Consider the following 12,606-nt stretch of genomic DNA (forward strand, 5'->3'; position numbering starts at 1 on the left):
AACAAAACTAGCCCCGCAGCTGAAGATGGTATTTTATAGTAACTGGGCTACATGCTTTGTATATGAGCATATACGGTAATTTGACAGTGGATGCCCTGATGTTATGTGTGTGTGTGTGTTTTATGTTTTTGTGTGAAACATCACATGGCAATATCTTCTGATTTCAGTCCCACCAAGAAAAAGATGCAGCATGTGGCCAACATCTCCATTGCAGTCATGTACAGCATGTACTTCCTGGCTGCCCTTTTTGGATACCTAACTTTCTATGGTGAGGCCTGGTCCTCCTCCAATTGCAGAATATTCTGTCTCTCTCTCCTTTCTTTCTTTCTTTCTTTCTTTCTTTCTTTCTTTCTTTCTTTCTTTCTTTCTTTCTTTCTTTCTTTCTTTCTCTCTTTCTCTCTTTCTCTCTTTCTTTCTCTCTTTCTCTCTTTCTCTCTCTCTCTCTTGTCATTTTTGCTACACTGCCTAATTTTGCTTCTTTTTTTTCTTTATTCATGCTTCTAATAAGTTAATCGTAGCACTGTCATATATTTGTTTTCATACAGCACATTATTAAGACTGAATCACTATGCCATAGCAGAACAGTAATCCTGTAGCCCGAAAAGCATCATGATGCATATGCCCCCTCTAGTGGTCATATTGTAGATCTTACAATAACCATTTATACAGCTAAGGTAATCTACTGTACTGAAAAGGCATCATGATTTTGATGCCTTTTCTTTCATTTTACCTATATTTAGGATCTTAATAATACATGATTTCTGCATTAGTCTCATTATTTGTTATGATATATACCAGTTGATATCAATATTATCAGTACAAATAATGTTGTGCCTGCTGGTTTGAGAAGTAGTGTTCTTTCCTCATCATTCCTGGACCTACTCTATTTTCCTCTCTTTTGATCTCTTTCAGGTGAAGTGGAAGCAGAGCTGCTTCACACCTACAGCCGTATTGACCCGTATGACACTTTGATTTTGTGCGTGCGTGTGGCTGTGCTCACTGCTGTCACACTCACTGTTCCCATTGTACTCTTTCCTGTAAGTACAATTTCAGCACCTTAACTTTACACATTGGCTCACTCGGACAAATTATAATAACAGTTATTTTCTTCATGCAGTGAATTTATGTTGTTTATGCAAAATACAGTGAAACAATTGAAAATGGCTTTTTTTGTTATGATCAGGTACGGAGAGCGATCCAGCAGATGATGTTTCCCAACAAGACCTTCTACTGGCCCCGTCACATTGCCATTGCCTTCATTCTGCTCACTTTCATCAACCTGCTGGTCATCTTTGCCCCCAACATCCTGGGCATCTTTGGGATTATTGGTAGGTTAGGCCAACCCTGGGACAAGGGTGGTTTGAAGCGCCAACATTTAGAAAGACTCAGTTACAAGTAGATGCACCCTGACAAACCCCAAGAGTCCAACAGGCTCATTCACTCTTAGCCCCATATCATCATCATTAATTTCTGGTGGTGGAACAAAATAATTATAAACAAATTATTTTTCCCCCTTTTCTGCTAATTTCCATATCATCACTACAGTGCTGTCAGACTAGCAGCAGCATCTAATGAGAACTGAAGGGAGTGAGAATTCATGGAGAATTAGTTTCATGAATAATTTTGTGGGTTTTTTGTCCGCTTTCCAGGTGCCACATCTGCCCCTTGTCTCATCTTCATTTTCCCAGCTGTCTTCTACATTCGTATTGTACCCAAAGAAGAGGAGCCGCTGCGCTCAGTCCCCAAAATCATGGTGAGTATCTCATGAGAGTAACAGACTGGTTAGGTGAGGTTATATAAAGATGATCTGTCTGACAGTATAGTATAAATATACTGTAGATGCTCTGTGGATTGAAAATGACTAAAAACACAGACGGAGGTGTATATCGGTATCTGCATATTTGTTGGCCGATAAGTAACAAGAAATTGCAGTACTGAAATGCCAAAGATATGTTTGAGGTAATTTTAGAAATAGTGACACAGTGACTTAGTTTGTCCATCAGAGAGCACTGGCTGGAGTTTATTTTTGAGCTATAAAATGTGTCACTGGTACATATCTTGGTCACAAATCTTAAAAAAAAAAAAAAATTAATTTAAAGGGAAGCCTAACACCAGACTTAAAAGCAGTGTTTTGCTGCCCTCTGTGGTTGAAAGTTTCAAGTCTTTTTCAACTCTGACCACACCCAGCATCACTGATAGGTGTAGTCAGAAGTGTGCTCTGTAACCACCCCCAACAACGAGGTCACGGTGTACTGACACACCTTGGAGTAACATGTCTACATCACTGCAGCATGGTGAGAATTTAAACTAGAGTTAAACAAGAGGTCAGAAAAAAAAGATTCTCAGGGGCTATCAAGTTACTCTTTAATGGATCCTTAAAGACGAATATCGGCCGATATGTCGTCATCAGATTTTTTTAATCTTCAAAAATCGAAATCTGTATCAACCTAAAAAAAGACCTATAAAAACAGTATAGGTTGTGATTTTTACCCCATAGGTAAAGTAACACTGACACATTTGTCTGGTTAAAGTCATTCACATAGTTAATGATTTACAACGGAAGTTACTTTAAATATCATGACACTGTCTGAAAATTATGTGTCCAGTTAGCGTCTCTACGATCTCTCTATCATCTGTTCTGTCACTCTCTTTAAATCAATCACTCCTTCTTTCTTCTAGGCTGCCTGTTTTGCTGGGATAGGCTTCCTCTTTATGATAATGAGTCTCAGCTTTATCATCATTGATTGGACATCGGGCACCAACAACGCCAGCAGTGGTCACTAGGCACCACCTTCCATTTTTTTCAGGTTTTATATTGTTGATTTAGATCTGTGTTGTAATGTTTTTACTCTAAATAATGACGTTGAAGATGCCCTATCTTTTCCAGTAGAGAATATTGGCCACAGAGGAGGAGTCTAGAGTTGAGGATGGCTCCTCTATTTCTGCACAAAAAGCTCTCACTCTAATGACGTTACGTTGAACTGTGCATCCTGCCAAACAGTGACTGTAGATCCAGGCCAGTAGACTTTCTTGGAAAGTTGATAGTGAATTTACAAAATAGGCCAGGTGCATAAAGATTGAAGTTGATATTTGGAGGCTGTGCCTTGTGAGTTGGCTGTAAAAAGACATAAAAGTAACACTATAGAAAGCTGCTGTCTTTGTACGCCTGTCCCTGTGTTGGTTGTGAGCATCTGCCATCCCACTTGCTATCCCTCGCTTGTCCTAAGATCATCTATGATCTGCAAACTGCTACTCTGATTATATTACACAGTCTGAGGCACCTCCCTTTTTAACTGTTGAATGACAGAAATGCATTGAATGATAGACAATTCTTTTATGATTTGTATGTCTATTATTATTCTAAGTTATTTGAATAACTACATCTTTGCCATTCTGTGCAACTGCAGAGAAAAGTGATTGCAAGCTATTGCACAGATAGAAAGACAGGTCAAAGGAATAGTTCAACATTTTCAGGAAATACGCTTACTCACTTTCTTGCAGTTAGATGAGGAGATTGGCACTCTCGTGTCTGTACAGTAAATTTGAAGCCACAGACAGCAGCTGTTTAGCTTAGCTTAGTATTTAGATTGGAAAATGTCAAACTATTCATTAAAGGTGTGTAGCCTTTAGCTCCTACTCCACTAACTTGTGCTGCTGCTGTGTATTTCAAGGTTTGGAGGTGTTAACATTCTCCCGTTTGACAGAGCAAGGTGCAAAACCACAGAAAGGATGTGGTATAGTGTTGTGAGCACAATTATCATAAAATTCCTACACAATATGATCTAGATGTATATTTTTGTTATTAATCACTACTTGATGAAAACCTCAGAAGATGCAGTATGGACTGATGACATGATCCTCAGCTAGGTCTTGGGACATGGGGCGATCAATCTCCGAGAGGCAGATTTCAGGTTAGGAACATTTTCAAATGGTTTGTGGCTGTCCAGATCACTACATAAAAGAATGTTTGTATTGTACACAGTTTTCTTTTCAGTATTACTGTGTAAATGACATAACATGACAATGTGATAAATGGTACTGAAGACCTCATCAGTTGAATTGTACAGATCAAGGTGATAAATGAAATGAAAAGGAGAAAGTTACCGATCAGTGTTCTTAATCATCAAGCATCGATGATTTTTACCTGGAAGATTTGATGTGTTGTTTCTGAACATTTACTGGAAGTAATCAGAGATAACCAAAACGTGTAATAAAAAAACAGGGTCACTTCATGAAGTGGTTAGTAACAGTTTGGTGTCTGTAAATATTTATGTCTGCAGCACAAGCTTGATCCCTAACGGAAATGACAGACATGGGATTACTGTCTCTTTAGCAATCTTGAAAAGTTGGTGGATAGCAATAGCACTTTCCTTTTGATAAGCACAACCTCTTGTAGCCACAAATGTTTTTGCTTTTTGCAAATTAACATATTTGATATGTGATGTGATTTAAGTGCGTGTTCCTTTGCGTAACTAAATCATTGATAAATGAATCAATCTAATGCAGATTATGAGAAACTTAGCAATGTGTCGATGGTATAATATGGATTTCTTCTCAAACACTACTTGAAATAACGCTGAAGTTAGCTTTCCTGTGAGCCCCTGCCATCATTAGTTTCCTCCTCTGGTCCGTTCTGTAGATAAAACAACTAATTAGTTGGATGTACTGTTGGAGGTTTTTAAGTGTCCGTGTTGTTTAAAAAAGAAAACATGGCTCCGCTGTATTTGAACTATAGTACCTATATGCATTTGTGTTGTTAAACCTGGACCTATACTCTGATCAGAAGTAGAATTCAAGTATTCGTCTCCTACCATTGATGGATTAACTGTTGTTTTAAAATGTTTAATGTTTATTCGGGTGTATCAGTTGAATCTGATTCAGTGATGAAAAGCAAAACCTGTTAATGACTGATTTTATGTTTTTTTTTTTTTCTTATTTGTCTTTTATAGTCAGTGGTATATCATCAGTGATATAGTATGGGTCATTTCTGACTTCCTCGCTGCTTCTTGGCAGACAGTAACCTACTAACTTGGAGTTGTTAGTGAGCTGGTATACTTGCCTACATTTCATTATTTTTTAAATGATAAATTCTGTTACACCAGACTACAGTGAGTGCTGTATGGGTAAGTGAGTATATCCTGTCAATTTGTTACACAACAAACCTCTTAATCCCTTTTTTTCATTCTATCTAGATATTTGGTTTTTGTGTCTGTATGCAGCGGGAATCATCTGAATCAGCCACTGGGGCATAACTTAGTGTTTGGTGTTGTTTAACCAATGCAAGGGTTATATTTATCCACAACTTCCTGTTCCTAGTTTGACCTTAGTTTTTGGCTGTATGTATGATAAAACCATTTGGTAAACAGTTTTTCAGTGGTGCACACAAACAAAACACGTAAAAAATTAAAATAAACAAGAGGCAACAAAGTGAGGGGATACACTGTGTTAGTGGCTGATATAAGATGATCTCTGACGACCTCTATTTAGATCTCAGTGTTGTTAGTCTCCCTCTTTGTGTGATTTATTGAAATGTGTATGATTGAATAGAAACATATTAAATATTGACATTGGCCAGCATTTATAAATATTGTATATAAATGTATACCCTTTATATTCTATATGCATATCTAGTTTGTACAATGTAAATAGCAATTAAAGTTTTAGTCCAATTAAAAATATAAATGTAATCATTTTCAAAGTGCTTTTAAACCCTTTTATCCTTTGATTCATGTCAATTTTCTTGTATCTCTATATATTTTAATATGTTGCTGGCAGTTATTGTACTGTAAACAATGTTGCAATAAAGATAATGAGGTAACCATAACCATAAAGAAACTACAGTTTTTTTTCCTCAACCATTGTCCTCCACCTTATTAAAGATTATATATGGACTGACTTTTAAGACTTCTCCTTGTGTTTTATACAAATCAGTAGTTCCAAAGTTTTTCAGTCCCTTGCCTACATCATCATTCCAAAGTGAAACACTTTAAAACATTTTTTAGCATTTAATTTCATTAAAAAGCTACAATTCTGTGACTTTGAATCTATAATGCATCATTTCATCCATTGTATAGATTATGAGTGAATAAGCAGAATAATAACAGCTTTAAATGACCCACTATGACAGTGTAAACTGTAAAAAGTATATATTTTTCAGTGATAAAGACTATTATTTAGTATTTAATGTAGTTTTATTTTTTTTTTATATATTTTGACCTTGTAATGTTTCACAAGTACATATAATTATATTTCACCTAAATGGAACAACTAGCATTACCTCTCTTTGGCAAAAAAAAGTATATTATTTAAATATTAATAAGACTTTGTAGTACAAAATAGTGCAAGAAAAATTTGTTAATTTCTCTCTTGAGGGTCAGAAGCCAGTCCACAAGGTGACACTATAGAGCTGTGGTAGGCATTAGCTGTGGAGCTATTGACCATCATGCAACATAACAAGGTTAGGGTTTTATAGAAAGTGTTAATTATTTAGTTTGTATTGGGCTTATTTTGAGTCTCAGTTATTACTTCATTCTGTCATTGTTTAATCTTTATGGTCACAAGCGGCTGCTATTCTAACAAGTGCTTTAAATAACAATCATACCCTCAGCTGTTTGCATAAACCAATTTGGATGACCAATATTTACAATACAGTGACCACTAATGCCACAATCTTAGTTTTTCTGACACCTTTAAATACTCATTGGAAGCTCCTGAGGTTGAAATTCCTACATCTAACGTAATGCATATTAAATCAACAAATCAAGTCTGCAGCCTCAATTTGTATTTCAGTGGTGGACAGTAACTAAGTACATTTATTAATTTACTGTACTTAAGTACAATTTTGAGGTAGGCCTACTTGTCCTTGACTAACTTGTACTCCATTACATTTCAAAGGGAAATGTTTTACATTTATCTGACAGCTATAGTTGCAGATTATTTTGCTGATTCAGATTATTTTTAAGATTAAGCTTTGAGATAAACATACCATTTAATCAAATATGAAGCATTGTTATAGTAGATTAAACGACCCAAAAGAATATAAAGTAGTTTAATATTGCTCCATCTCTCAACCAGCTACCACATTAAAATTGCACTTACATATTATTGCATCAGTAATGACAATTAAATATAACATTCTGCATAGTGAGTACTCTTACTTTTAAAACTTTTAGTAGGCTACATTTAGCTAATAATACTTTTGTAGCTACTTAAGTAAAATTTTGAATGCAGTACTTTTACTTTTGTAAAGTAGTAATTTTACACGGTGGTATTTCTACTTTTAGGCTAGGCTACCCAAGTAAACAATTAGAATTTTAGGCAATGAAAACACACACAAGACATGTAACAATAGCGGTTATTGGTGCTATGCTAGCTTTTAGCTAGAAATGTTGCCTATTAAAAAATAAACAAACAAAAACTAATCTAATCTCTCTTCTCGTCAACTGGGGTATCGCATAAACTCCCGTTTTTTGCCACTTGGGGCAATACTGCAATAATACCTATGAACTCGAATGCTGAAGGCAGGTAAGCTATTTCCGACAGCTCTTGAAGGGAACAGTTGACTACATTTCCCATGAAGCACTCGGAGTAGGCGTTTTTTTTTCCTGGAGAAGGTTGGCCCTGCTGCTGTTGGGGTGACGGCGCTGTCTCGCTGTTTGTCGGGCGAAGGGGAACTTAACGGCGGCTACGGGTGTGGCTTCAAACGTGATAAATCTCAACGCGGGGGAAAGAATGCGTAGCGGCAATAGGGATTTAAACAAAAAAAAGATATAAAGCAGCAAAGATAAATATCCTCTGAAAAGTGGTTAGTGTGTGTCCGGTAGCCTAACTGACAGCAGGAATCCGTGTGCTCGGTTTTCAACAGCTGGAATACTTTTTTTTTGGTGCTGAATTTCGTGGGCCGTTTTCGTGTGTTTAACCTGCTCCGATGGTCTGCTGTGGGAACTACCGAATTAGCTAAAAGTCAACCGTCCCCAAAAAGTTGCTCAAGCCTTTTTTGTTCGGTCTGGAAAACTTCTCCACTCTCATAAGAAACCACCAATGCTGACCAACTGACTGAACAACCGACGAGTCTCGGGGCATTAGTTAGACGTCAGAAACCCAAGTTCACATCGCAGAAAAAAATCGTTTGTTTTTATGATTTGCGCTCCCTCTCGCGACTGAACGGACTCCGTCACGTTTGTCGCCAGTCATCAAAAAGGGAAGTCGCCTTACTCAACTTCAGCCCTTGTTTTTAAAATAAGGGTTTTCGGCCGTATTTTTTTTTTCTTAGGTGATATTTTCCCACTAAGCAGCAGTCCTGAAGCGTGCACTAGGAACCATGGGTTGTACAGTTAGTCAGGAAGATAAAGCGGCGGCCGAGAGGTCTAAAATGATTGATAAAAACCTGAGAGAAGATGGAGAGAAAGCCGCGAGGGAAGTGAAACTGCTTCTGCTGGGTGAGTAGCCCGTCACGATACTCAACACTGGGTTGCAAAAGTGCCACATTAATGGTTCCAGACGGATTGTGCAACAGCATGAAAGACTTGACCATTTGTACACATATGACACACGAGTAGGCTATAGCAGACAAAAAGTATTTGAGCGAGTCAAAATTTTTGTCAGTGCTATTAATAGTAGCATCTTTGGCCTTCATACCTATCCTTCACACTACTGGAGTGTTTTTGTAGCCATGCCAGAACTCTTTGAATTGTTTGGGCTGAGTGGTCACCCACCTCCTGAAGGGACAAACGCAGCAGCAGCAGCAATGCCACCAGAAATGCAGTTTGTGTGAGTGCAGTCCTGTCCACATTACTTACCACTGCCCAAGCTTATATGTTAAAGAAGTACTACGTCTTTGTGTACTTTGCCTTCACTCTAGGCTGAGCTTTCCTGAGAATGTTTGGGGTTGAAACAGCACCCTGGAGCACATGTGCCTGTCCAGCAAGAAAGGATGTGAGGACATTTGTGAAATGCTAAACCCTGAATGCTGAGAGAGCAGAGCAGAGTGTCTGATTTTTTTTTTTGTGTGTGACAGGACAGTCAAAATAGGTTTGGAGTGGTTTCCTCCCACCAGGACTGAACTGAGGGGTCAGACATGGCAGGGTCTGGTTGATAATGAGTGGGCTGCTGTTTGGACAGAGGGTGAACTCCCCTGACTCTTCCCAGCTCTCTCTCTCTCACTCTCTCACTCACACACACTTTTGTTTCACTATCCCCGTGGGAGACAGTCAATGGCATAATGCTTTCCCTAGCCCCTTACCCCTAACCTTAACCATCACAACTAAATGCCTAACCTTAACCCTTACTCTAACCATAACCTAATTGTAACCTGTATCCTAAAACCAAGTCTTAACCCTCTAAAAGCAGTCTCTGACTGTGAGGACCTCAATTTTTGTCCCCACAGTGACACAAGTCCAAATGGGTTAGTGTACATTCAAGTCCCCACCGGGATATAAGAACATGAAATAAACTCACACGCATACACATACAAAACAACTGACTGAAAGTACTGCTTGGTAGCAAAGAGAGAATGCCACTTTCCCAGGCCTTTAAATGTCTCCCTGGTTCTTTTAACTTTCTGTCTGAGGGGCTGAGAATGCTACACACAATGGTCCCATATTTTTTTCTACCTCCCTACATTTTTATGGAACAAGGGTCCCTGAAGCTTTAAAACCTTACTTGATATGCAGCTCAGAGATGCGAAAGAAAGGGAGTAGCAATTATCATTGGCTGCTTAACCAATCATTTTTATGAACTAAAAGCTGAAATCAGTACATTTCTGCATCAGTGATGACTGTTTCGTCTCATGCTCATTGATTTACACTCCAGAAGTAATTGCCTCAAGAGAAATAGATGCAGTTTTCTAAACTAACAGTGAGTCCTTTCATTTGAAGACACCTTGCTGAACATATGCTCAGGTTTAAACTGATATTGATCCTGTGAGCAGACAAATCTAAGGCAACTTGAAAGACTTTCTTTAGATTTTGTTTGCTGGATTAAAAATATTAGTCTACTAAAGTATGATGTGGTGGAAAAATGTATTAACACCCAAGCATTTAATGACTAAATTGTCATCCTTTTTCCTGACAGAAAACAGAAAATTCTGCTTAAATTGACAGGGAAACCTACTGTGTTTTTCTCTCCTGGGTTTTTGAAGAGACGGCTGGTTGTTAAGTTGTGCCCCTGGTTAGAAGGCTAATTACATGCTCTGCTCTGTACAGCAGGTTTCATATCAGTAATTACCATCCGGTGCAGTGTGTGTGTGTGTGTGTGTGTGTCGGGGGGTGTTGACAGGAATTATAGGAAAGGTCTGAATTTGAACCGTGTGTTCATGAATTTGTGCGTAAACACTCACATCATGCAAGTAAGAGTTTCATTTGTGCATTTTGAATAACACGTCACAGCATCCAAAGTCTGCATCCGGATATAAACCTGGTATGTCTTGTGGAGGAATTATGGTCTGTAAAAAGTGAAAGTTACATCTCTGTTATCTGAAGACTTAAATGCAGTTGTGCATTAATAAAACCTTCAAGAATGAACTAAATTCATTTAAACACTTGATTTTGTACTCTGTTACAGTTGCATGTTTTTCTTTTCGTGCTATCCTGCTGGTAGACTTAAGTTAAAGATAGTGTTGCAGTTTAATTGCATTATTCTTTCTTGGAAGATGTAACCCATTGAATAAAGGATACTTTGTTACAGTTTGTAGTCGTAGCTTAAAGAAGCACGATCCATCTATTGAGTAGCAGTATGTGTGACAGAGGTGTGACATCCTTCCAGAGGTGCTACATCACGCCTCCAGGTATGCTTTTCAGCACTCACATCTGCTGCCATGGTATCTGTTGGAACAGCTGAGAAAAGTCTCACTGCTTCCTACATGGCCACTCCACTAAGCTGTCTGTCCGATAAAGCCTAAACTTGTAAATTGCAATCCCATGTTCCTCCTAAAGAAACTCTGAGATGAGGTATGGGGTTTAGGTCGAAAAGATGAGCCTCGTTTCTACTTACAGGCAAAGATGGAAATGATAGGTCTTTTTTTTTTAATTAACTCTGAATCACTGCCTTCCTTCAACAAGCCGAGGAGGTCTAACCACAAAGCGCTTAATCAAAATGTTGGCGCTTTGTATTTTACCTGGTGTAAACAAACAAATTCAATAAGGAATTTCCATGGTAACTACTTTTTGCTAATTGTGCCTTACCCAAAAGAAGGCAGAATTAGATTGTTTTGTCTTGTTAGTTGTCCCCAGAGAAATCCATTAGTTAATGTAGCAGAGAGGACTTCACACTGTTGAGGCTTAAGCTTTCATTAACAGGAAGCACTCATTCACAGGCTTCCCCGCTGATTCTAGTCTTTGATTGACATTTAATCTCCTCCCCATCCACAACAAAAATGTTGCTGCTCACCTCAGCTGATTTCCTCTATTCTTTGGCTTACTAACCCTTTTTTTTCCCAGCTCAGCACAAATGAAAAGTTCCTTTTGGCAGCCTGCTCTTCTTAAACTGTGAGAACAGCAGCCTGGTAGTTGGAAATATCTGCATGATTCACACACACACACACACACACACACACACACACACACACACACACACACACACACACACACACACACACACTTCAGTGTTGTATTGTATTAATTGGACATAAACACATTTTCTCAGAGGCTTGACAGGCATTGCTGTTATGTAAATACTTTGGCATACTGAATGCATGCATGCTGCCTGTGGGCACAGTAGAAAGGGACATCTACTTCTAACACGAATATATAGACATTGTACTAAAATATCTTCGATATGTGTGCACATTAAAGAAATGTGCAGCACATGTGTGCAGTGGAATGCCCTGCCCCTCCACCACCCCCACCCCCACCACCACAGCTGTCCACTTGGCAGGGAAGAGGTGATAAATGAAGGAAAATAAAGACAGTTTTATCAGGCTGCAGCCAAAAAAAGCTCATCATGTTCTTAGAAGAGAAACAACTTGGTCTGTTTTAAGTCTTAAAAACAACTGATATGGCAGCACTGTTATTCATCTCCATTGAGGATAATAGATGTGTTGTTCTTTTATGACATGATATACAAGGCATGCACTGCAGTACACAATATAGACTAAGTTTATGACTTAGTTGTTGCTTCAGATTTGAGTTGGCTTGGATTCCATAGCTCCTGACGGTCACTGCAGTAAGGCTGCCACGTGTAACAATGTAAGACATACTCTTTACTACCTGCCGCTGGTTGTATTCTAGATCAGCTTGACTTTTTTTTTTTTTTCTCCACTGCTCATTATTGTGAACCAACTTTACTTTTTTTTAACCGCAGAAAAAAAAAACGAAATGAAACCAGTAATTTTCTTTTCCTCTTATACGTCTGTTCTCTGCAGTGTGCTTGAGGATGCTCGCTCATTAATCAGCATGCTTTGCTAAAGCCTTGGTCAGGAAGTAGAGAATTTGACTGCCTGTGAACAACCAAGCAGTTAATGGATGATATGCTATATGGGTAGGTATGCTGGAATAGTTGATATTATGATATACAATGTTTTCTCAGCTGGAAAACACTGAAAACTATCCAATACTTACTATGAAAATAATGAAGTAAGTGCCATACAGATTCCAAAAAGATCAAAAGGAG

At 38.3% G+C, this 12,606-nt stretch overlaps 2 protein-coding genes across 4 annotated transcripts in view; both read left to right on the forward strand.

The window, feature by feature from the left end:
- The window catches only part of LOC122864779 (sodium-coupled neutral amino acid transporter 3-like), a 40,760-nt gene extending 34,936 nt beyond the window's left edge, over nt 1-5,824 (forward strand). For both annotated transcript variants that reach the window (XM_044172428.1, XM_044172434.1), the window contains 5 exons: nt 168-268; nt 913-1,037; nt 1,184-1,328; nt 1,650-1,753; nt 2,680-5,824. In XM_044172428.1, coding sequence (XP_044028363.1) covers nt 168-268; nt 913-1,037; nt 1,184-1,328; nt 1,650-1,753; nt 2,680-2,784 — 580 coding nt within the window. In that variant the 3' untranslated portion in view covers nt 2,785-5,824. The remainder of the gene's footprint in view (nt 1-167; nt 269-912; nt 1,038-1,183; nt 1,329-1,649; nt 1,754-2,679) is intronic.
- A 1,766-nt stretch (nt 5,825-7,590) lies between these two features.
- Nucleotides 7,591-12,606, forward strand: part of LOC122861356 (guanine nucleotide-binding protein G(i) subunit alpha-2) — a 55,985-nt gene continuing 50,969 nt past the window's right edge. The window contains exon 1 of one of the 2 annotated variants that reach the window (XM_044165575.1): nt 7,591-8,438. In XM_044165575.1, coding sequence (XP_044021510.1) covers nt 8,321-8,438 — 118 coding nt within the window. In that variant the 5' untranslated portion in view covers nt 7,591-8,320. The remainder of the gene's footprint in view (nt 8,439-12,606) is intronic. The other variant, XM_044165565.1, reaches the window with a different exon arrangement.

Source organism: Siniperca chuatsi, linkage group LG2 (assembly GCF_020085105.1).
Source record: "Siniperca chuatsi isolate FFG_IHB_CAS linkage group LG2, ASM2008510v1, whole genome shotgun sequence".
NCBI lineage: Eukaryota > Metazoa > Chordata > Actinopteri > Centrarchiformes > Sinipercidae > Siniperca > Siniperca chuatsi.